Source organism: Amborella trichopoda, chromosome 9 (genome assembly GCF_054954075.1).
Source record: "Amborella trichopoda isolate Santa Cruz 75 chromosome 9, AtrichopodaSantaCruz75HAP2 v2.0, whole genome shotgun sequence".
Classification (NCBI taxonomy): domain Eukaryota; kingdom Viridiplantae; phylum Streptophyta; class Magnoliopsida; order Amborellales; family Amborellaceae; genus Amborella; species Amborella trichopoda.
Window position 1 is genome coordinate 18,741,431 of NC_142344.1, and position 26,399 is coordinate 18,767,829.

At 36.3% G+C, this 26,399-nt stretch overlaps 1 protein-coding gene across 3 annotated transcripts; it reads right to left on the bottom strand.

Annotated features, from left to right (window-relative positions):
• Positions 1-20,818: 20,818 nt before the first annotated feature.
• On the bottom strand, positions 20,819-25,199 carry LOC18436353 (peroxidase 5). Of its 3 annotated transcripts, none has more exons than XM_088848253.1 (4): positions 24,954-25,199; positions 23,598-23,740; positions 22,617-22,782; positions 20,819-21,421 (listed from the first exon to the last, which is right to left on the bottom strand). In XM_088848253.1, exons 2-4 carry the CDS (start codon positions 23,661-23,663, stop codon positions 21,012-21,014), a joined length of 642 nt encoding a protein of 213 aa, XP_088704379.1. In that variant the 5' UTR covers positions 23,664-23,740; positions 24,954-25,199; the 3' UTR covers positions 20,819-21,011. The 3 variants fall into 3 exon arrangements, with proteins under 3 accessions (XP_088704379.1, XP_088704378.1, XP_006846424.1); XM_088848252.1 differs by having other exon boundaries at positions 23,598-23,743; XM_006846361.4 differs by having other exon boundaries at positions 23,598-23,789.
• Between the last annotated feature and the right edge of the window lie 1,200 nt (positions 25,200-26,399).

The window sequence follows — 26,399 nt, forward strand, 5'->3', positions numbered from 1 at the left end:
TTAACAACCATCAGATTAAATTTCCTATGTACCAATAACATTGCTGAATGTTATCAAGCCTATGTACCAATATCAAGCCTTGATAGGCGGGCTCGAGAATGCCATGGGAATGAAAATCCAGCGAATACGAGTGATTGGTGACTCCTTACTTGTCATAAACTAAGTTCAAGGGATTTGGAAGGTAAAAGAAGAAAAACTCAAACCCTATTAAGAAAAGGTAGAAAAGATGATCTCATATTTCAAGAAAATTACCCTTCAGCATGTAACTAGGGAAATAATCGGTTCGTTGACACACCCTTGCGACCCTTGCTTCAATGGTTGATATTCCTTCAGAAATCACCACACTGCCATTCTACATCTGGAACAAACATGATCCTTCCCCTCCAAGGATCGAAGATGAAATAGAACAAGAAAATGAGAATGATGGGGAAGTGTCTCTCATGGTTTCAGATGCGTTAGTTTCATGATGTAAGATGGGTTATACCTCGAGGAGCCACCAAAAAGGATAAAGAAGCCCTTCGAAGGTTTTCTTTGGGATTCTTAGTAAGATGTGATCCTGTTCAAGAAGTCATTCGATGACATCATTTTACGCTTTCTCTATCAGCCAGAAATCTACCAAGTACTGACAAAGCTACACAATGAAGGAGGTTATTATGGGGCAGCCGCCTTAGCTTAGAAAATCAGGCGCCAAGGCTATTATTGGACCACCATGACTAAAGACTATTGGAAGTTTGTTAAGAGGTGTCTCAAATGTCAACTTTATGGAGACCTCATCCATGCACTATCTGTACCACTCAACTCAACACCGCCAGTATGACCCTTCGCCATGTGGGGTCTTGATATCATCGGAATGATCTCACCAAAAGCCTCAAATGACCACCATTTATATTAACGGCTATAGAGCACTTCACAAAATGGGTAGAGGCTACATCATTTGTCAAAATTGAGGGGCAACATGTCGCCCGTTTCATAAAGAACAACATTGTTTTCAAGTTTGATGTTCCTGAGTCAATCATTATTGACAACGGATCTAATCTAAAATATGAAAAGGCCATTAAGGTGTGCAAAAAGTTTGGGATAACGTAGATGTTCTCCAAACCTTACTACCCTCAAGGAAACATACAGGCAGATGCTACAAACAAAGAACTTCTTTGAATAATAGAAGGTGGCAAAGAGTGGCACGAAAAGCTAAACGACGTGTTATTGGCTTACCGGACAACTGAGAAGATGCCTACTGGCATGACCCTATGCTCATTGGTGTATGGTATGGAAGCAGTACTACCCATTGAAATTGAGATATTGTCTCTCGGAGTGCTGATTCACAAAAGTTCAGATGAGAAACAAAAGATCGAAGCACGAATTACTGCCTTCGTTAATTTGGATGAAAGACGACTACGAGCAATACAAAATATCGTTGCTTATCAGCATAGGATCGAGATGGCATACCAAAGAGAAGTTCTTCCTCAACAGTTCAAAGAAGGGGACATGGTACTCAAGAAAAACTTCTACACTCTTGTAAATCCGCACCATTTAGGCAACTTCAAGCCTAATTGGGAGGGGCCATTCGTGGTTACCACATAGGCAATTCTTACAAGATAAAAAATTAGGAGGAGTACGAGCTCAATGACCCCATTAATGCGATGTATCTCAAAAAATTCTACATGTATTGTGCTCAAAAGAGTGGTGAAAACCTGAAAAGGCACCACAAAGAAGGAAAAAAAAAAACAACAACAAAGAAAAAAGAAAATGGATGTGGTGAAACCTGAAAAGGCATCACGGCTCAAAAAAAAAAGAATAAAAAAATCTCCAAGAAGGAGCTTCCGATTCAAAACACTCAAATACAAACAAGTACTTGTAAGTTCCAACAATACTGCACAAGCAGACTCTGAGGACGAAGACTCCTCCTAAACCCTACAGGTTCCCAACAGAACCATCTCAAAAAGATGCGGGAGGGGGACATGAATGGAAGACCAAAGTGACTTCGACGAACCCTGAAAGAACGTCGAGACCTCTCCAAGATGGAAGCCCACAAGAATTCAGAGAACTCTTCATGGACCCACGAAGCACAAGATGAAAGCTCCAAAGGTAAAAGGACAACTTCGAGACCTTTGAGTTCTCACGATCCCACAAGGAAATCATTTCATCATCTTTGGGTAAAACATAATAGAGAAAATGACCACCAAAGGGGCCACAGGTGGCAAAACTGTAAGGCCCGCCCCTTTTAAAAAAATGCTCTTTCAATTTGATTGTTAAAACTGTCTATTTTCAAAACCCTTTTAGAAAGGACTTCCTCCATCACTACAAGAGGTTAAACTATTAGTCAACCTGGCCTCGTTCTCAAAGCCAACCTCCTACGCCTGTTATGAAGGCTTGAAACTAGTCAGGCACTCCATGGTTTTATGAGTATAGCTACCAACTACCACATATCAGAGATGGGTGAACCTCGCCAATGACGAAATTGGCTAGTCTGGGAGCGTTTTTCTCTCGACTAGATCCCCAGAGGTAGAATGAGGCAAGCGCATCCCTGTGTGTTCGTATGATGACCCAATAGCCAAAAATTCGAGATAAAAACCCTACAACTAGGGGGTTGAATTGGTAAAAATTCAGTTGGAAAAGTGTGTGCAAAGAGAGTATCTCGCTATGCTTCAACGAATCAATTGCATACATACAAGTTAAAAAACCCCCCAATAGGGGCAATAAAAAAAAAAAGAGATCAAGCAGAACAAAAAACAAAATTTTCGGTATCTTTAAAATTCTAACTTTATTCATCTATTGAAAATGGACTTATTACACGCATTTACGCAAATTAAACTTGGTCATATGACCGAAATTCCTACTGTCCTAACAGACTTCAACGAAAATAAAACTACTGAAAAATAATGCTGATCATGAGATCAACTTATTCATGGCAAGAAAAAAAAAAAGAAAAAAAAATATTTTGTCTATTTAGTCTTTGGCTTTGGATCAACATCCTTCTCTTTGAGTTCCGCCATGAAGGCCATCCATCGAGCTAATTCAACTTCAGCCTCTTCTAAACTGATATCAGATACGTCCTCATTGGATTTGATTCTTTTATTTGAACAAGAGGCGCCATCTTCTTTATGAGGCACGAGATCCTGAGTAGGAGCAGAAGACTCGCCACAAAGTCTCGAAGATTTGGGGCATAATGGAAGAGAGCAGACACGTTCCCACCAAGAAGTATAGTTGGGAGTGGTTGTGGACTTGTCTTGCTTAGCTAACCCCTCACTAGAAGAGGACTTCTTTCCCTTCCATGACAAACCAGCCTTGACCAAAAGAGTGGAAGAGTGCCGTCGAAGTGGAAGATAGGGCGACGATCGATCGCTTCCACATAAGAAGTGTAATTTTGAGTATGGCGAAACTGGCGAAGCACCCTTTGAGGGAAATACCCCTCTGTGAAGTGCTGCCCTGCCAGAATAAGACATGAACCCATAGCAGGCAGTAATAGGGGTGCATTTTTAAGACCCCTGATCACCCAATCAAAGGAGGACAACTCATCAAGAATCCTACGATAATGGTTGATGTCATGAGGCCGGGTGGTATCATTGACATATGCCAGTCCCAAAGCAGCAGATACAGCCATCGTTGATCAAGGAGGAAAGACAATGGCGATGTGTTCATAGGCCCAAATTTGCAAAAAACAGAGCTCAAAATTACCCCAAAAAGTCGCAAGACAAGAACCCAGGACCCCGGAATCGTATGGGACAGTTTGACATGGGCGACACTGGCAGTGTTGCCCAGCCCAAATTGGGCGACACTAGCCGTGTCGCCCAACTGAGACCTTCCCGGTTCAGTTCGAGCTTTTTCCAGTTAATTCTTATGCCAAAGATATGAGTTCTAGAGCCCAAAACCAGACAAAAAAACGTAGTTCCAGAGACAAAATAAAATAAAATAGTGTTAAAAAATATATCTGCAAAATCAGGACACTGCCCTCAATAAATTGGTCAAGGAACATCACTCGATTGAAGGCCCTGCGAAATATGGGAGGGAAAACCTTCAGAGAAGTGCCTAACCCTAGGAAAAAGAGGGGAGAACTCTTCCTCTCCTCCATATTCAACCCGCTCGAAAACCTTCCCCTTACCGTTGGAGATCGCGTTGTCCTTCCTACAAGCCATGAAAGCCTGAGGGTGAGAGCAATAAAAATCAGTATGATAAGAGCGAAGATGATGAAGAAGGAAGGAGATGAAGATGGGAAGAAGAAAATTCAGTTTGGAGGATGAGAGAAGAATGGGAAGGGGGATGATTTTTTATATATAAAAAAAAGAAACCCCACCCAAAACGTGTCCTATAGTTATCTACTTCGGCCAACAACGGGTTTAGATAACCCTAAAACCAAGAAAAATCATAAAAAAAAAATTTGAGGGTCGGAGGTCTGGGCGACACATGCTGTGTCGCCCAATTCCGTACTCAGACTTGGACGACCCACCTGTGTCGCCCACATATTTTTTTGAAAAAAAAAAAGAAGACCCCTTTTCAATCCCATTCTCCAAATAATAATAATAATAATAATAATAATAATAATAATAATAATAATAATAATAATAATGATAATAATAATAATAATAATAATAATAATAATAAAAAATTATGTTTAGGTGGGCGACACCAGCCGTGTCGCCCAGACCTGGGCGACATGGCTAGTGTCTTCCAAAATGTTTTTTCCAAAATTGCCTTTTTTGAAGTCTTTTGGGGATTAAATTGGGTTTTGTCATGGTTTTTATGACTATTTTTAAACATTTTAAGTAATTTTAATTAATTTTCAAGAATTTTCAGTGCTCGATGGCATGAGCCTAAACTGCCAACTATTTTTTTAAAAAAATAAAATTTCAAAATATTCAATAAAAAAGAATAATACGCTCCTCGGTGGCATACGCCTAAACTGCCAACCAACTTTCCAAAAAAAAAAAAAAAAAATCAAAAAGAAAAAAATATGATTAAAAAAAAAACGCTCCTCAATGGCATGAGCGTAAAACTGCCAACCAATTTTCAAAAATAAAAAAAAAGAAAATGCTCCTCGGTAGCATGAGCCTAAACTGTCAACCAAAGTCCAATCCAGGGCACAACCACCTTGTTCAATGGAAAAACATCAAACTCGTGTGACGTAAACGAGCTGAAACAAGTAACGTCTAGTCCTGTATGACGCAAAAGGTCAAGTGTAGTCAGGGCATAACCACCATGTCCAATGAAAACGTCTAGTCCCGTATGACGCAAAAGGTCGGGTGTGACCATGGCACAACCACCCTGTTCAATGGAAAAACGTCAAACTCGTGTGACGTAAAAGAGCCGAGGCAGGTACCGTCTAGTCTCGTATGACGCAAAAGGTTAGGTGTATCTAATTCAAATGTCAAACTCGTGCGACATAAAAGAGCCAAGACAGGTATTGTCTAGCCCCGTACGACGCAAAACTTTGGTGTGTTCAGGGCACAACCACCCTGTTCAATGAAATCGTCTAGTCCCGTATGATGCAAAAGGTCAGGTGTGTTTAGGGCACAACTACCCTATTCAACAAAAATGTCTATCCCTGTATGACGTAAAAGGGTCAGGTGTATTCTATCTATCCCCGTATTGACGTAAAAGGGTCGGGTGTATGGTCCATCGCTGCATGACGTTAAATTGCTCTGAGGGCTCTATGGTTGCAAGAGTTAAAACTGCTAACCAACCATTGTTTTCCAAAATATCTTTCTCTTTTCAAAATTTTCACTATATGTCTTGTGTTTTCAAAAATTTTAATTTCTTTGTTAAAATCATAACCTGTCCCTGCTCCGAGTTCTATTTCAAATATCCTCCCACTTTCAAAATTTCTAAAAAACTTTTAAAACAAAGGAGCTTGAACACCTGTATATGATGCTTACTGTGTTGCCACGATTGCCGCGGTGCTGCCTCGTTTCTCTCTTCGAATTCGGCCTGACAAGTCTCTTCCTATAGAAAGCCTTTTTCCTATAGAAAGCGTCAGGAAACCTTAAGGAATTCCAGGAAAATGCAAGTTTACATATTTGAAACTCAAGTTTCAAGCTTGTGTAATTCACCGACATCTCACGCTGAAAACCCTAGGAGCAAAAATGCCCTAGGTGGGTAAGCTCGGTGAGCACAATGACTTGGAGGGATAGTTGGTACGCCCTCTGACCACGGGACATCAGGAACAAATTTTCAATGTCTGTATTATCCTCTCTTTTCCTAAACCTATAAAAAGCCTGAGGAAACCCTAAGGAGATTAAAGGAAATGCCAAGGTTAAAAATTTCAAACTGCAAAAACCCCTGAAGTAAAGTGGCATGGCCAGAAAATCCAACTCGAATTTCAAGCTTGTGTAACTCACCGACATCTCACGCCAAAAACCTCAGGAGTAAAATGCCCTAGGTAGGTGAGAACGCAACGACTTGGAGGGATAGTTGGTGTGCCCTTTGACCACGTGACATCAGAAAGAAATCTTTGACATTCACCTGCCCCTCGAAGGATAGGGAACGCCAAATTGTCTACTTCTTTGCCAGTCATTTGTCCCTTGATGGACAGGGAGTGCCAAAGAGGGGCAACTGTAGATATCCCATTTTAAATATGGCAAATTCTATGGTTTTTGAACCCTAAGGATCACATTATCCTAGTAAACCCAAAATCCATAGTTCACACAGCCTACCTTGTGACCCGGAACCAATCTGCCTACCCGGAACCCTGCAAAAACCTTGTTTTGACCTAGATTCTTATAAATGCCCTGTTTTACCAAAAATATCGTTAAAAATAGTAAAAGAATTTGTTTTGTCCCAACTTTTCTCTGAGAGCTTCACAAGAGGATGAGGAACACAACTGAAAAAAAATATATTTTAATTCTGAGCACTTTTGCGCTGGGCGACACTAGTCATGTCGCCCAGCCTAGACTGGGCGACGAGCGACACTGCCCGTGTCGCCCAGATCCGAGACCCTCAAAACATATATTTTTTGATATGTACGTGTTGGTTACATGAGTATATCCTTCCCAGCTGATTTTAATCCCTATAAAGCCTCTTTTCGTGGCCATTGGATGGGGGATAAAGATAAAAAACCTGAGAGAAACAGAAACCCTAGAGTTCGCTTTAAGAAACCTTAGCCTTCTGAGACTCTAACCCTTAAGCCTGAGAAAACCTATACCTAGGGCACAACAACCCTAGATCAAAACTAGTCATAGAGCACAACAACCCTAGATCTAACCCTTCTGCACCAGAGATTTGCTGGTCAACATCCGAGTCAGAGAGGTAAAGAGGACGCTGATGCTGATATGGGTGAGCCCCAGAAGGCTCGGGAGTCTCGGGCCATCCGGCCCGGTTTGGTATTGTTTCTTCTTCTTTTACTATTTTGATTATATTTTATTTATTTGGTTTGTTAATTAGCTTTAAAATCATATTCTAGTATTTTGGATCATGCTGGCCCTGCCATAGATATGAGAGTAGATTTGCTTGTTTTCGGGCAGATTTGGCCTCAGATCTGAATTCGATTTGTCCCACTTTCTTTACCGCTTTATTTACATTATTTTCATTAGTTTAAGGTGTCAAGATCCGATAGATCTTCATTGAAAGATCTGTCAGATTTTCATCATAAACAAGGGGAGGCTTTGGGACTCTGGGCTTCTACTCCTTTTTTAGATTCTTAGGAGTGGCCCTTGGTGGAGGTTTTGAAGCCGTGGTCTTCTACTATTTTTTTCGATTTTCGAGAGTAGTCCTTTTGAGATGAGGCTCTAAAGCGATGATTTTCTACTCTATTTTTTATGTTCTTTTATCGTCAAGGGGCTTCTGCTTTATTTCTAAAGTTACAGAAAGAGGGTTTTTTAGATGATTCCTCCTTGATATACTTCACATGTCAAACTTTGAGGGGAGCCTTCCCACCTGTGAGCTTTCGACTTGGCCAATTCAGAAAATGTGCTCTGTGTTGTGGGATAACCTTCTCTGGAAGATGCCTTGAGAGGAAGGGGATGTGTGTATTTTTTATCCTCTTCCCTTTGTGCAACCAAATCTTTTTATGGGGAACCTTGTCTTCTGCACTCAATGGATCCATCAAGGTTGCATGATTATTAGGCATAAACATTTTTAACAGGAGATTGTTTCCGTGTCAAGGTGCACATGTGGTATACTATTGTAATGGAAGGACTTTGTGCAATCTTCCTCTTTCTTAGAAAATTCTTCAAGGTGTTGGGCGTCTCTTATTAAGAGAGTTGTCTCTTGAAATAAATATTGTGTCTTTTGGCCCTCCAGTGGTTTGTCTATACAAGATAGTAAATCGAAAGTTCTCGGACTTATCCAAGAAAATTTTATTCTTTTTAAAGCAATAACATCAGATAATAATTCTACTTCTCTTTCAGTTTCTATGAGAATTTGTTCTTCTGCTCTCCCTTTCAGAGGGAAGAGCGTTGAGGAACTCGATGTAGGGGAGGCACTCCACTCGAAACTGCAAATCCTCTAATGTTGTTTAACGTGGAGAGAGAGGAAAATAAAAGAATTAACATGGAGACTTCGCCAGGTACACATGACATTGGATAACACAATGGCCTTTTAAAGGAATCGTCTAGAGGTTGCGACAAGGGAGGCTCGAGAGCACGTAAACCAGTTAAGGGTACTGGATGCAAATCCATCCTATATTACTGTGGCCTAGCATTTTGTGAGTCTCCTAGATTAGATGGGAATAAATTTATTTTCTTTTCTTTTTTCTCAACTTGTAACTGAATTTTTGAGGTTTCATGTGTGGATGGCCCCACACTTTAGGGGCCGTTTGGGTATGTGTAAATCTATTATGTGACAATAGATTGCAAGGAAATATGACATTTACAATGTTTGGGTACACTTTAATAGTAAGAAAATAGAAAGATATTGTTCGAGATTACCCGAGATTTCTCAAAAAATCATGAAATTTATTACGCGCGGTGAGGGTTGAAAAATCTATTACGAGGTTAACGGGTAATCTTTGCAAATCTTTTGCGTGTCTCTTCGCCGTATCCCCGCTTAAAAAAACATTTCCCTCTCTAAGTATACGTTGTGCCTTATAATTATTGAGGAAAGTAGAAAGTGAAAGTAGGGGATATGAAAAGGGGAATCTAAATTGATTTGAACAGGTGTATGAGGATAATTTCTACATCCCTCTATCTCTAATTTGGGTTGTAGCCCTCATCTGACCCTCATATAAAAACAAATTTTTTTAATAATTGGTAGGTGAAAGTAAGGGGAAATCTAAATTGATTTGAAGAGTTGTAGAACTTGATGAGGGACAAATTTCTATTGTAATCATAATAAAAAAAATTCTACATCCCTCTATCCCCAATTTGGGTTGTAGCCCGCCATCAGCTCTCGTATAAAAACATAAATAATAAAAATAATAGTTGGTAATCGATGAGAAATTACACAACACAATCATAATAACAAATTTCACACAGCATAATCCTCATAAGAGATTAGTAAAAGCTCAATTGGAATAAGATACATCTTTAGTCTCCTCCAATGCTTCAAAATTTTCTACTGCAATTACCAAACCTTCGAGTTTACTAATCAAATTTCTTCCCATTTTTTAACTTGTACCATAAAGATTTTGATTTTGGTATCATAAATTTATTGCTTATTTGAAATTACATACAGAGAGACATTTGAAAAACTTCTATAAAAAAATAAATAAAAATAAGGCTTGTCATAATAAAATCATGTTATTCCAATCATATTATTCCAATGACTTATAATGTTGAAACCAAAATCTAATCATGTTAGCCAAACATAACCATATTTTTTATATTTGGATGGTAATGCATTTCTCATATTTCTTCCAGACATAGCTAAACAGTAGCAATGTATTTCCCAAGTTGCATCTAAATACTATCCAAACTGTGACAATCCATTTGCAGATAATGTATCATACAGTATTGTATTATGCTCGTAATATATTTCACAGACAATACATTTCCAGATATCCAAACGGCCCCTTAATATAATGGAATCAATTTCTTTTGTTAACTGCGTCATCTAATGGATTGTGCATGATGGTGAATGTGGATCCCTTTTTAATTTAGTAAAAACTCTATATATAGTCATTGTGCTTTTACATTATAGTTAAAATGTGAATAAACTAAAATATCAATTTTCCCAATATGAGCATATTGATACTTTTTACCCACTTTTTGTCTTCAACATTTTTAAAAAAACGGTCAAAATATTGGATGAATACTTTGACATTTTACATGAAAAATGCACTTCTCTTTGTTTGATAGATTTTAGTTATCTAGATTCTAAATAGGGAAATTTGTTTAAACCTTTTTTTTTTACATTTGGAAATCTATATTTCAATGTTTGTCTACAAATCTTTCTTGTTCCAGAATGAAAGAATGAAGGGAAGAAGTTGTGGATAACAAATAATTTAAATTGTGAGAGGATTTGGATTTTTAGGGTCATCAATAACAAATAATTTAAATTGTGAAAGGAATTTGGATTTTTAGGGTCATCCAAAAGAAGATTTTTTAGAATAGAAAATTTAGAGGCTGAGGTAGAGGAGTGTCTAAGACGAATCGCTTTGATCTAAGAATTTGAGGTAGAACACTCACCAGGTTCACTTTTAAGCTAAAAAATGGGAATCTAGACATTCAACAAAGAATTCTGCCATTGTGTTTGAATACGATCATACAGTAACGAATCAAGCCACTGTGTTTCTTCATCTTATTTATATTCAGCAAGAACTGGAGGTTTTTCCCAAATAATTTGCTTCTTCTTATCCTTCTCTTATGCATAGTCCTCGGATCCTTACGAATATATTAATTCTTTTCTTGAAGACTCATCATCTTTCTTTTCTCTTTTAGCTCTCTATTGTTCTTGTTTTCTAAGAGCTCTTTTCTAACTGCTCAGGGTGACTATTATGGTAGATTGCATCGCATTACATCTAGTGGATCTGTATGTCTGAGTAAGTTTAATATCTTTTTTACCTATTTCTTCATAGGAATCACTTGTGTGGGAGAGATCCAATAAGGTGGTTATGTCCTCTCATCTCCTTCGCGTCGCCTCTCTCTAATTATAAAAAAGAAAAAGAAAAGAACTCTCTCTCTCTGTCTCTCTCTAATATTTCCTCTAAAATGTCTAAAAATGGCTTTGCCTCTCTTTTCTTTTTCTATTTTTATCTCTCCCCTTGATAAAAAAAAAGTGTGATTCTACTTGTATCATTCTCTCAGTTTCTCTCTATCCGTTTGAGGGTTTCGTCTTTAATTTTTTATACAAAAAATATTAATAATTTGTACCTTTGTTTTCTTCGTCAACAATAAAAAAAAAAAGAGTCCTCTGTAACCCTCTCTCCTCTCTTCTACTATCAGAGCCCTACGCCTTTTTATGGCTTTATTGTTCTTCCCCTGGATGTTTATGAGGCTTGTGTTATTTCTCTCCCCATTTTTTCTTAGTTTTCTAGGTTGTTTGCTTGTTGAGTCTCATACATGCTTTGAAAAAGCATGGTGAGAAATTTGTGTTGGTTTCTTTGTAGTGTGTTTTTAATGTGTCTCCTCAACATCGAAAATATTACCCATGGCTCAGTACTTCAACAATTTCGCTCCTCTTGAAATAAAGGTATATACAGTTGGTGAAAAGATCATGTTTCCAATGGAATTCCACCAAAGAGTAACACATTCAGTGCATGGAATTGTTTTGAAGAAGAGCATGGAAGTGAAATATTTTCAACTGGGATTTTTCTGCCTCATGAATATTCAAAGCACAAGATTAAATATATTGTTCCTTATAAATCTTGAAACCAGTATTCATCTTCTAAGTTCAAAGGTTTATCAGAATGGAAGACAGATCCATTCCTAATGAACGAAATATTGTAATAGGGACTTCCGCTTTGAGAAAATGAGAGCGAAAAAGTCTACAAACTAGCTTATCTAGAAGCCCTTCAAAGATGGGATGGTTTTAGGTTGTTTACATAGCAACATATGCAATTCCTTTCCTTGTCAGAAATTATAGAGAAGATTTTGAATATATGCATGCAAAAGGAAAAAAATACTATTAGAAAATAATAACAATAGAAAGCTAAAAGAGAAAAGAAACTTGATGAATCATCAAGAAAATTATTAACAAATCCACCAGGATTCGAGGACTATACAAAAGACAAGGATAAGGAGAAACTGATTATTTGGGAAGAATCTCTAGTATTTGATGAATACAAAGAGGATGAAACACAATGGCTGAATTCTTTGTTGAATGATCAGATTCAAACACAATGGCTGAATTATTTTTGAATGACTAGATTCATATTTTTGAGCTTGAAAGTGAACCTCGTAAGTGTTTTATCTCAAAGTCTTAGAATAAAATGATTCGTCCTAGATACTCTTCAGCCTCAGAATTTTCTATTCCAAAAATCTTGTTTATGAAGATCCTGAAAATCCAAATTCCTCCTAAAATTCAGATTCTTTGTCATCCAAAAATCTTCCCTTCATTCTTTCATTCAATAACAAGAAGGATCTGTAGACACACAGGGCAATATCAGATTTTTAGTTATAAAGAAAAGAAGATTTTTATTAAATTCCCCATTTAGAGTCTAGATTATAAAACTTTGTTAGACAAATAGAAGTAAATTCATATCTAAAAAGTTAGTGTATACGTTTGTGTTGAAAGATATGGAATGTTGAATGATATGGAAAATGGTTGGGCTGGCTTGAGCTGGCCCTTGCTGTCCCTGTTACTTTCCTTCTTGTTCTTAACAATTTCCTCTTTTTTGCCTTCTCTTTATAGCATGATTGAGCTGTAATAGCCATGGCTCTTCTACATATATGTATGATTGTACTTAGAGAAGGTATGACAAGAAATAAAGTACAATCTCTTCGTGGATGTAGGCCCATTGCCAAACCACGTAAAATTCTCGATCTTCACTTTTTCCTTTTGACATGGTATCAGAGCAAGCCGATCTATCAATAGCGATCCATTGCTCACTGGGGTTGCTTTGTCTCTCTTGATCATGGTCCATATCTTGTGGTCTCGTCCGTGGCCATTTTTTTTTTTTTTTTGCAAGAACCGTCAAACGAACTTGCTATACACAATAGTTGAAGCCTTCCAAATTTCTCTCCATCTTGTTGCCTTTTGCAAGCCGTTCGTTTTTTTGCAACTTTCTATACACAGTGGGTGTTGCATCTTTTTATTGCAACCAAATTTCTCTCTATCATTTTTTTGTATCTTGTTGCTTTATGCAAGCCGTTCCTCTTTTTGCGACTTTTATTATCCAAATCAGCGTCAAAGCAACTTCCACAGTGGGCGTTGCATCTTTTTATTTGGATAGTGAGCGTTGTTTTCCAAGGGAAGTATTCCGAGCATCTTTGGCCGAGGGTTTTCTCTTGAAGATATTCATGGCGTTCTTCCTGGAAGAGACAATATTGAGTTATCAGAGTGATCTTCAAACTGTGATGCTATAAAAAAGATGGCCTTCCTATTTCACATTGTGCAGTAACATCTTCAGAGGGAGTTCTCTTGTGGTAAACATCTTCAGGGGAAGTTCTCTTGTGGTGTAAGATTGTTCTATTCCTTCTTTCCTTTTTTTTTATCATCATGTTTGAAATTGGGAATAGTGTGGATACTGTAATTCAAGACCCTAATCCCAATTTAATAATCACATCTAAATGGCTTAATAGATCAAACTACCTTTATTGGTCCAATGCTGTTGATTTGTACATCGGAGGCAAATCCAAGTGTAAATATTTGGATGAAACTAAAAAGGAACCGGATAAATCCTCTTATGAGTTTGGGGATTGGCAGTCAAATAATAAACTTGTTATGTCTTGGCTTTTGAACTATATGGAAACAAAGACAGCCAGGGTTTTTCGATTTTGTAAAACTGTAGAAGAGATTTGGAAAATGGCTAAAGAACTTTATGGAGAACAAAATAATATTGTCAGGATATATAATATCAAACAGGAAATTTTACAATTAAAAAAGGGGAACAAACCTGTTAGTGAGTTAGTGGGTGAAATATGTGGCCTATTTGATGAACTCGACTAGTATGTTCCTCTCACTAATGATATGAAAATTCTTAGAAGGCAGAAGGAACAAGATAAGATATTTTCCTTTTTAGCATCTCTGGTACCTGACTATGAAATAGTCAAAAGCCAAATCCTCATATCTTTTGAATGTTCTAGTTTTAGTAGTGTTTATTCTAATATTGCTAGGGAAGAAACCAGACGTAAAGTCATGAAAGATAATTAGAAAGAACCTATTGAAGTTGGAGAAAATTCTGCTTGAAAGTTTGAACAACCACTAGAAAACTATAATAAATCTTTAGTTGCTGGTTCTAGTGGTGGAAGGGGATGAGGAAAAGGCCGTGGGAAAGGACGTTTTTTTTGCTTCAAACTCGAATGCCTCCCTTGGCATAGGTAATAATTTTTCTTTCTTTTCCAACTCTCCTTGTAGATCTTAGGTAATTGACTATGGAGCCACTAACCACATGTAAGGTACCCATCATAATCTGGTTGACTTATAGCCCCTGGAAGGCAATCTGTTTCAATTGTCAATGGTGCCTTAATGCCTGCTAAAGGCTCTGAAAAAACCAAGTTTTTTGATAATTTTTCTGATTATGATATTCTATTCTTACCATCTTTTGCTTCTAACTTGTTGTCAATTAGTAAGATAATCAGAACTCATAATTGTAATGTTGTTTTTTCCCTTGAAACTGTTGTTTTCCAGGACCGAGCTATGGGGAGGAAGATTGGTGAGGGACAACAAGTTTATGGGTTATATTTGCTTGACCAAAAGACTAGAGCTTTAATTTCGTATGAGAAAATAAGAGAAGATCATTTGTGGCATTGAAGACTCAGGCATCCCTCTGATATGTCATTACATATTTTATTGCCATCTTTGGACTTGGACTCTCATATTTGTGATATTTGCCAATTTGCTAAACATACTCGATTGCCATTTAAGTTATCTAGTAGGAGTACTTTGAAACCATTTAGTTTAATTCATTGTGATGTATGGGGTCTTGCATCTTTGATCTCATATCGTGGATTTAAATATTGTTTAATGTTCATTGATGATTTCTCTAGAGCGACTTGGATTTATCCTTTGCGATCAAAGGATCAAGTTTTCCCTACTTTCAAAAGTTTTCATAAAATATTTTCTACTCAATATAATGGAATAATTCAAACCTTGCAATCAGATAATGGAACTTAATAGGTTAACAATCCCTTTGACGAATATCTTAAGGATAATGGAATCAAACACCAAACTTCATGTGTTGGAACACCTCAGCAAAATTGTATTGTTAAAAGGAAGAATCGTCATCTTTTTGAAGTTACTAGATATATATTATGTTCCAATCAAATATTACCAAACAGTATTGGTGTGAAGTTGTTATGTTCATATTCAAAACAATGACAAATTGAGTGCAAGAGCTGTCAAATGTCTTTTCATTGGGTATTCTGCAAACAAAAAGGGATACAGATGTTATGATGTACATCATAAGAAATTATATATTTCTCGTGATGTCAAATTTCAAGAGGATGAACCCTACTTCTCTAAACAATTTTCAAGCTGTGATGGTAAAAATAAAATTCAGAAGGAGTATAATAAAACTCAAGATGTTCTTCCTAATATAAGTGATGACAATATTTTTCAAATTAAAACCTCTCAAACTGAGGATGTTCATAAGACTCCTGAAGTTGCTACTGATGAGCAACCTGTTGGTGAGCAAGAACTTGAAGGTGATATTGTTGAGCAAGAAGCATTTGATCTCCTTGTGGCCATGGCTCCATCTCCCTCTATTATGTAATTTGAGTGTATTAGTCATCCTCCAAGTAAGTTTCACAACTATCTCACATTTCATGCTACTTCTTATCCTATCCAGAGCTATATTGACTATGGAAATATTTCTAGTTCATATGCCTCTTTCCTAAGTTCAAGTTCTTCCACTTATGAACCTGTAAACTTTGAAGAATCTCTTACCCAAACTGTTCGAAAAAAGGCAATGGATGAAGAACTTCAAGCACTTGACAAGAATAAAACTTGGGATCTTGTCAAGTTACCTAAATGAAAGAAAAATTGTTGCTTGTAGATGGATTTATAAAACCAAATTCAAGAGTGATAGATCTGTAGAAAGGTATAAGGTCAGACTTGTAGCAAAAGGATTTACTCAAAAATAAGAGGAAGACTACAAAGAAACTTTTGCTCCGGTTGCTAAAATGAATTTGGTTAGAGTGTTACTTTCTCTTGTTGCTACCAAAAATTGGCATCTATTTCAACTAGATGTTAAAAATGCCTTTCTCCAAGGAAATCTTGAGGAAGAAGTATATATGAATATTCCTCAAAGTCATCCCCTTGAAGGAATAAAAGATTTGGTGTACAAACTACAAAAAGCTATCTATGGTCTAAAACAATTACCTAGGGCCTGGTATGCTAAGCTTAGTACTTCCCTTTTAAAAAAAGGATTTCAGAGAAGTTTTGTTGATTCCTCAATGTTTATAAAAAAGGGGCCTTCAAGAATAGTGATTGTTTTAGTCTACGTTGATGATATTGTCCTCACTGGAGATGATTTGCAAGGGATATCAACACTCAAAAGTCACCTCCACTAAGTCATTGACATTAAAGACCTAGGAATAATGAAATATTTCCTAAGAATAGAAGTCGCTCACTCTCGAAAAGGATTGTTTGTTTCACAAAGGAAATATACTCTTGATTTGTTAAGACAAACCGGTAAACTAGGAGCTAAACCAATAGAAACTCCTGTTGATATACATTTCAAACTTAATGAGGAAAATGGTGATCATTTACAAGATATTGGCAGGTATCAACGAATTGTCAGGAAATTGATTTATCTCACAATAACCAGGCCTGATATCACATTTGCTGTCAGTCTAGTAAGCCTATTTATGCATGCTCCTCGAACTTCTCACATGGATGCTGTAGAAAGGATATTAAGGTACCTTAAATCATCACTTGGATAGAAGAAATGGTCATACTCAAGTTATCGCTTTTTGTGATGTTGATTGGGCAGGTAGCCAAACTGATAGAAGATCTACCACTGGGTATTGTACCTTTGTAGGTGGCAACCTAGTAACATGGAAAAGCAAAAAACAATCAGTTGTAGCTCGTTTGAGTGCTGAAGTAGAATATCGTGCAATGGCATTCACGGCATGTGAGCTTGTATGGATCAAGTCATTTCTTCGAGATCTTGGTCTTCAATGTTCCTCTCCCATAAATATGTTTTGTGACAACCAGGCAGCCATCCACATAGCATCAAATCCGGTCTTTCACAAAAGAACTAAGCATATCGAAGTCTTGTCATTTTGTACGAGAAAAAGTTCAATCCAAAGTAATTGCAACTCCATGCATTCAAAGTAAAGACCAAGTGGCAGATATAGCTGTTGGGTGTGATAAATTTCTTGAAATATTGTCTAAGTTGGCATTTATTAATCTGTACGCTCCAACTTTCGGTGGAGTATTGGAAGAAATGGAATGTTGAAAGATATGGAAAGTGGTTGGGCTGGCTTGAGCTGTCCCTTGCTGCCCCTATTACTTTCCTTCTTGTTCTTTACAGTTTCCTCTTTCTTTGCCTTCTCTTTATAGCATGATTGAGGTGTAATAGCCATGGCTCTTCTATATATATGTATGATTGTACTTAGAGAAAGTATGACAAGAAATAAAGTACAATCTCTTCGTGGATGTAGGCCCAATGTTGAACCATGTAAAATTTTTGATCTTCACTTTTTCTTTTGACAGTGTGGCACCTTTACCATTTTTTAAAAGATGAAATTAAAAAGTGGAAGAGTAAAAAGTATCAATATAATCACAATAGGCAAATTGAATCTTAGTTCATCGACATTTTAACTATAATTTGAAAGCATAATATTTAGTGTCATTGTTAAATCTTAAGCATGTTGCTTAGGATAATTACGTCAATTTAGAAGTTATTTTGATAAATATTTTGTACGCCCTAATTTTCTCTTTGTTTAAATGATGAATTTATAAATGAAGCTTTTATTATTTACATAGAGATAAAAGATACAAAATTGTTACCAAGAGCCATATATGCTACAATAATGTCAATGTATTTTTCACTTACCAGATAGTGTTGCTACCTTTCTAGGCTAGTTTATAAAGTCCATTTCCCTAAGTATCCAAATAATGTTTATGAGTTAGAAACTTTATAAATACTAATGGTTTTATTATTCGTTTTCCTTCTATTGCCGAATATTTAGAATCTAATGTTTTTTCAAAATGAAACATAGAATTTAAGTTATTTTTAAAAATCCTTAAAAATAACAATATTCGGTTTTCAACAATTTATAATTTCACCAAGACCCGATCATTTTATATCCTATTATTCAACCCTTCCTCTTCCTCCAATTTTGCCTACTTTACAGATAAATGACAGTGAAGAAAAATGATAGAAGGCTAAAACCCTATATATTAAAAAAATCCAAGATATTTAGGGTTTCCTCAAATTTTCTTACAAGTATTTCGAGGAGCTCTTAAAAATGATAGAAGCCCTACAACAAAACCTAAAAATGCAAACAAATATGACAAGTGCAATTTTGAAAAGCCCTAGTTCCAAAAATGTAGGTTTGAGATTTCCAAAATATTTTTGAATATTGAATTAAATTAAATAATCTCGCCAGTATCCTGTTGTGTTTGCCAGAAATCATTAGTGGGGGCTTGGCCACTTGAGGGTTAAGGACCGAGAGAGGAAGTATGCAACAAAACAAATCAACCCCCTGTGCGGGTTTTGGTGGGAAAAAAACATGATATGTCTGATGTTACCCACATTGAATCAACTGGAACTTTGGGGCACTCCGATGTTTTACACATCGAACTGGTCCTAAATGACCTAAAACATAGGTCACAACCCTATGTTCCAGAAAAGACTAAAAACAAAATAGAACCGGTCCAGTGTTGGTTAACATTGGACCAAGAGGCAAATTCTAAAAATAGAAAAAATGTATGGGCGATAGACCTCCACATTATATTTAGGAAAATATGGACCTTTCCATATTTTCCTATTTGTTTTTATGTACGGATGTGTTCTAATAAGGGTGAGGACTGTAAACTTTCCTCTAACCTACCTCAAGCTCGGGTAAATGAGGTGGGTTGCATTAGGTAGGTAGCTAGCGCAAAACTTTACCATATCTTATCATGTGTTATATGCTTATGCTAGGCGTTCCCCTGCAGTGATACCTGAGGACGATGTAGCACATAGAATTAGAGTTGGGTGGGTGAAGTAGAGACGTGCACTTGAAGTTTTATGTGATTGCCGCATACCATTAGGACTGAAGGGGAAGTTCTATAGGACGACTATAATATCAACCACGTTTTATGAGACAAAATACTGGAGGTCAATGAACAACATATCCATAGGATGAGTGTAACTGAGATGGATGTGGCAAGACAAGAAAAGATAAAATTCAAAATGAATATATACGAGGGAACTTAGGTGTGACTTCAATGAACGATAAGATGATGGAAAGTAGATTTAGGTGGGCTGGGCACATGTACTATAGACCTAGTATAGTTTCGATTAGGAGGTGTGATTTGGTTCAGATGGAAGGCTCTAAAAAGGCAACGGGAAGGCCCATGATAGAAGTAGCGAGAAAAGATATGGTGACTTTTGATCTTACTGAGGGTATGACCTTTGATAGAGAAAAATAGAATAATAAGATTTTTGTAGCCAATCCCAAATAATTGGGATAAAGCTTGGATGATGATGACATTTTTATGTACAGACTTAATCATTTCCTCACTATTATTTAAGATTAATTTAGTACAAAAAAATGACATGGAGAGGTAAAAAACATGCTTCAAATCAATTCTTGCTCCAGTATTGATTGTGGACTGTCTATTAGTTTGATGATTAGATATAGGCTTTTAAGAACTCAAATTAAATTTATTTTATTTTTATTTTTTTTGTAAAATCGATCACAAGGAATAAAAAGAACTTCAAAAAAATTAGGTCCTAAAGATCCCGTTGTTATAGTGTTAGGCTATGGGTCGGCATGTATAATATTAACCCAGGTTTTTTAGAAAGTCTGTACTTTATAGAATTTATATCTATCCCATATTTATGAGTTAGAGCTGAGAATGGTCTAAAGGAAATTTAATTTACTTGAAGGATAATTCATATGAATTCTGTGCTAGGTACTTAGACCCAACAGTCAGTCACTGTCATGCTTATCCACAAACCGCTGGACAACTGCTATATTCTGCATTCCCTTACTATACTATACCCCCATAGTAGACATGTGCCTTTCTTTCATAGACGTAGTCTATATAAGGCCTACCTTATGAAAAAAAAAGAGTAAAGCATCATTTTTTAAACCTCATCCGAAGAATGCTTTTGGCATGGAAAATCTATATGACGGCGCAAAAATCAATTTCCACCACTTATGTAAACTCTAGCTTACAAAATTGTATAGATCTTGCAAATCCATGAATATTTATTTTTAGGAAAAAATGGACGGTCTAGATAATGTGTTACAATATATACTATTTTTAAGGCTTGAAATCTTAAACTTTTTTCACAACCGTAATGGTCAAGGTTTGAAGGTTTTTTGATGCCAAAACTATTATTTCAGTAAGTTTTGAGGTGAGGCTTTACTTTTTTTTTTAATGGGCTGCAACCCTATCAAAACATTTTCCTTATTTAATTCAATATGTTATAGTATTGTATCTGAAATGCATCCTAATATACAAACTATAAACATGGTCTTCAATGGTGCAAATGGACATGAATCGTTCTTCCCTCCTCTTAGTGGGGATCGACAGAAGAACGGCAATGTCCACAGTTAGCAATGAAGAAGATGCAACATGTAGTATTTCCTTGGCATACTTTGTGTAGTGTGGTGACTTCCCCGTGTTTAGCACATAACTGTTTTGATGGATGTATTCTCTTAAACATCTAAAAATCTACATTCATTTTCTTAAACATTTAAAAATCTACATTCAGATGGGTATGCACCCATGCATTAATCCAAACCATATAAAAGAAAATCAAACCAGTCATGATGATTAAAAGCAAAAGTAGGCTGTAGATGACCCACACACATAGCTCAATTGACAGCCCTACAATTCCGACGTATTTCTCCGGCATTGCCGGTTAGGACACCAATTTGACCCATCCTCACCATTGCTGCCCCGAACTTGGTCCTCCAAAGGAACACATTCGCTGCATATTCACTCACTTGGCTTGATGTTGAAGGATCACTGAGAAGAGCATGGTCTGAGGTGAATAGCCCACGATTGGCTAGAATGTTCTTGTAATAGGCATTATCCAGAACTGTTGGACTCAAAGGGTCCATCGGGACCACCAAATTTGTGTTTGTATTCCCCTTTGGGCACTTGGATTTCAGTTGGGTCGCATATCTAGGGTCTAAACTTGGATCTTGGCTTGAGGTTGAGCTGAAATTGAACAATCTGTTGCTAAATGAAGTACAGTGTGAACGCCCTATTGTATGAGCTCCTACATTTCACATGCAACAGAGAAATCACAAATGATATCCTGATAAATAATCCAAATGCCTTCTCAACACAAACTTAATAGTGCCTAATTCGTCATTAAATGGACTTTTTACTATTAAAAATCATATTTGCTTTAAGGATTTCCATGTAACCGATTAGTATGACTCGTCGGCTAACAAAATTTAAGTTTCAGTTAGGGAAAAGCCTATCATACCACATGCAAACGCTTTGTATGCTACATGTAGGTCCCCATCAAGGCACCATCTGAACAGAATGGTGTGGCTAAATGGGGATGAATTGCTTATCCACTGCTGCTCAAGTAGCGAAATGGTTCATCTCAATCGTCTAGGAATGTGGAGACTACAAGTAGCATACACTTTGTATTCTACATATGCTTTATTATAGACTATCTTCTTCTATTGTTATTATTCTTTTTCATTTTTGGATAGTTTTAAATGATGAAAAACGAACTTTGAGACAATGATTCTCCTTTCTAATGTTGTTAAATTTTTTACTTCGGCATTAATCTTTATTTCAGAATCCTTGGTTTTCTCTCCCTCTTCCTCTTTCTTCTTTTTCTTCTTTGTTTTTATTTATTTATTTATTTATTTTATTTATTTATTATTAATTGACCTCCATAATAACTATTGGCTCTGTAGTTTTGTAGAGGTTTGCTTTATAGTACTTTTGTTCATCTTCTTATTTTGTCCTTTTTTCTTTTTATTTATTTATTTATTTATTTTAACCTTTGAGTAAGTGGCAATGGGTCAGGCTAGGGATGAGGTGGGGCCCAACCTAAAACACTTTAGGCTTGGGCCAGATACTTGGCAAGGTGGCTTGGCCCAACCCTATTAATGGACTGGTCAAGCCAAACCAGATCTATTACAACTCACATTTTTAAAAACTCTGTATAAAAATGGGTCAGGTCATGCATGGCCAAAGGGACTCCAACAGGCTCAGGGCTGACCAGGCTTGGCTGGGCCACCCATCACATTGCCACCTTTAATTTTCATAGACTTTTGAGTTTGGCGCAACTATGGAAACAATAACGCAAGAAGGGAATTTTGACTATGTAGAATCGAGTTGGTCATTTCATCGCATTTGGATAATGCTATCACTAACTTGAATTTCCGATCCCAAGAAAAAAACAAAATTTGATTTTATAGGTTGAGTAGATTCTTCATCTTGATTTTTACCTGAGAGGGTAACCATTTCTTCTTGTGTTAGTCCCTTGCTTAAGAAAAGTTGAGTTAGTTGAGGAACCGTAAACGTGGGTGCAGGTAAATTTGCCAGATTTTCTGAGGCTAATGAAATCCTTCCATCTCTCCTTCCAGCAGGGACATCCCAACCAATCCCTCCAACCTGTTAAAGAAGATGTAAGGATGAAAAGTTAAAAGTTCTTATGCCAAAAAAAAAATGTTTAGGCTTAATTGTTAAATCTTCATTATGTGGTTCAAAATACATATCATCTTTTGAATTTTAATATTTTTTTTTCTAGAAATCTGATTAATATAAAAGTTTGGACATATATACTTGACACCAGCGTCCACAATATAAAAATATAAAAAAAATACTTTCAAGAATCTAAAATGACCAAATCACCCCTATTATATTTAAGGATGTTTTGGTTATTTTATATTTAAAAAATATTTGTTTATATTTTTCTTTTGCGCCTTTTTTTTAGTACACATGCCCAAAAATTCATTACGATCCGATTTTAAAAAAATTAAAATTAAAATAATAATATGCATTTTGAACCAAAATTTGACGGCTGATATTCTACCTAAATTACTATTTATTATAGGTGTCAAACAAGCTATTGATAGCTTTTCTTTTTAAAATATATTTATATTTAAAGTTTTCTTGTTTAAAAAACTTACGCAAGAAAAGTACATACTTTTTACCTGGAATTTTGAAAATAAAAAAGAAAACATGTTGAATTAAAAAAAAAAACAAAAAAATGTCAAATCACTGGTAGAATTGCTGTCACTATGATTAAAACCAGGGAAAATGACCTCCAACCTAGACTTCACTTAAAAAAAAAGGATGGTCATGCTTCAAGCCACAAAAAGAAAAAGACATGTTCACAACTTACCAATGAAAATTGTGAGTTACTAGAAATTTTGATGGTGAAGCTTATTACCAGGCTCAAGAAATATCTAAAATTGTGTCCCTACCATCTCTGCGGCATCTCTAGCAGCAAATGCAAGAATATCTGCACACGAAACTACTCCTTTGCACATGTCCTCCAACTTCGACTTTGCCGAATCAAGGACTCCGAAACTCCGAAGGCTAATTTTGTTTGCAAAGAAATCCTTCTCTGCTGTGTTCGTTGAATTCGAATCGATGAGAATTGAACCATCACAACCCTAAACCAGTAATAAGTCGCTTAAACGAAACTCTCTCTCAGACCCACACACATTTACACCAACACAGTGTCACATATATAAAGACCAGACACACACATCTATACTCACTCAGTCTCTCTCTCACACACACAAACAAAAAGTGTTATTGAGGTAGAGGAAAATGTGATTCAAGGCAAAAATAGTCTCAATCAGTGAAGGAGAATTCGGGCGACCCACCCTGGTGAGTCCAAGTATCCCCCGGGGACTCGGGGATCTTATAAAATTCAAAAACATTATAAAAAATCCAAAAAAAATAAAAAATTATTTGTAATATTTTTTTTGAAAAATATTTTCTATCATTTGAACAAAGATTGGAAACTGTTTTGGCCATTATTTATTTTTATGTTTTTCCTTCATTTTGAATTATTTCCAAAATACCGACTTTTTCAAAACCCACTTTTTCACTACCTTTTTAAACCTCATCTAGAGATGTTTTATTTAATTCTGCTTTAACTATATTTTTCCTTTTGTTAAGGTTTTTTGTATTTTTAATTTTTTTTAACACTTCTTGGCTTGGCTGAATGTGGACAAGTAACTTAGGCCTAGTCCGATTAACTCAGCTTGGCCAAAGGCCAGTCCTGTGGCCAAGTTAAGCATTCTGACACGGGTCACAATGAACTAGCATCCTGATCCTAAAAGCCCAAACCAATAAAAATAAAAAAGACTTGCAATTTAGCACTGTGAAGGTATCACCATAAGTTTCCAGGTCAGGTATTATAGATTAAAATAAAACATCATCGTAATTATTTCGGCACATACGAAATAAAAAACACGACACAACCTGGCTGGACATGTGATCTTTCATTGAGAAAAATCACTGTGAGAAATATAATGACATCTGGGACAAGTTTTTTTTGTCGGAAAGCTCTTTCTGCAGAGTTCATCCAAGAACAAATTTCCATCACATGGGAAAGTGCTTTCACAACTAGATAGACATGAAGCCAATTTCATAAGAAAATGCATAGGTGATAGTTTACAAGGGGGAACACACTTTCCCATGCCCTGCTGTGTGTCCTCCTTTCCTATGAAACAAACATGGGAAAGCGGTAACCCATCTGGAAAACTTCCATCAGAGGGTTCTTTCCTAAGAAATAAACTTGCCCTCCATTTCAGAATTTTACTCACCCGAACGAAACAATCATGGAAATACATATGGATGAGATCGGCTGCCAGTCCAACGTCGTTACTGACTGCACTTCTAACTGCATCCTTGACAATGCGTTCCGCAGGGCTGCATCTCTGGCTATAGAAACCCACCTCAAGCTGAGCCTCAAAATTGGGAATCAAAGACAAACTTAGGACTAAAAGCAATTGCATTTCAATACTTAGACCCATTTAGATAATGCTCAATTTTTTCAAAAATAAATGTTCAAAGACTTACAGTTTTTGAACACTTTATAGACAATAAGGAATCTTTACTGCTCCCATCTTAATCAAATGCGAATTCCGGTTTGTCTTCTAAGGAAAGTTTGGTCTGCACTCAAAAAATATTCAGCATGTAAGGCAAAGAGACAATAGCTAAATCCAGGAATGTCCAAGGGAAAAGGGCACCTGTCCAGCATGATTTGATGTGCAATTTGTCATAAAGTTGAGAAAATTATGTTTTTTGATTTCAACAGCTGACCTACCTAAAGAAGAAGAAAAAGAAGGGAAAAAAAAAAGAAAAAAAGAAAAAAAAAAAAAAAAAGGGAAAAAAAAAGAAAAGAGAATTACGGTGGCACCTACTAACATCCTAATATGACATTCTTGAGCAACATTGTGAAGGATGTAAATGTTTCTTTCGACAAAAAGAATTTAAGGGATAGAATGAGCTGTGAAGGTATTATTCAAGCTTGGAAAATAAAAAATGAAAAGGTGCTCTAGTTACATTAGGCCTTGTTTGCTTCTGAGAAATTAGGAGAAAGGCTCATGTTTTTCTCCTGTTTTCTTGGTTGTTATAGCTTTCCCAGCAGTGGTTGAAAACACGATTGCGGGATGGAACTCAGCCATGGGCCGAGCTCGAGTAGCTGAGTAATTTGGCCTGAGTCAGGTAAGGTTTAGCCAGGCCAAAAAGTGTTAAAAAATAAAAATAAAAATAAAAATACTAAAAATTTCAAAAATATGTTTAAAATAAAATTAAACAAAAAAAATCTAAATGAGGTTAAAAATGAGAAATGTGTAAACAAGGCGAAGTTCTACATTACTCGGCCTTGTTTCTAAATTTTACTAACAAATTTATAGAAATTCGAAGATATCAGATTTTACGCATTACATAAATAGCTTGTCAGATTTTTACAGGGGCTTATCAGTATATTTTTAAATAAATCATATATGTCTAGGTTCTACACATTTATCACTAATACTTTACAGATATCTAATCTAGCTCATGTTTACAAGTGCATCGAGACCCTCGGGCCTTGAACACAGCCCGAGATGAGCTACTTGAGCATGAACTTGTTTGAGTATATATATATTAGAAAAAGTATACAAAGAGACCATTCCCTTTTCATGCAAGGAGGTCGAGGTCACAAGCACTATTGTCTATCTAATTCTGGCCATAAGGGTATCATTAATTAGATTCAAAATTAAAAA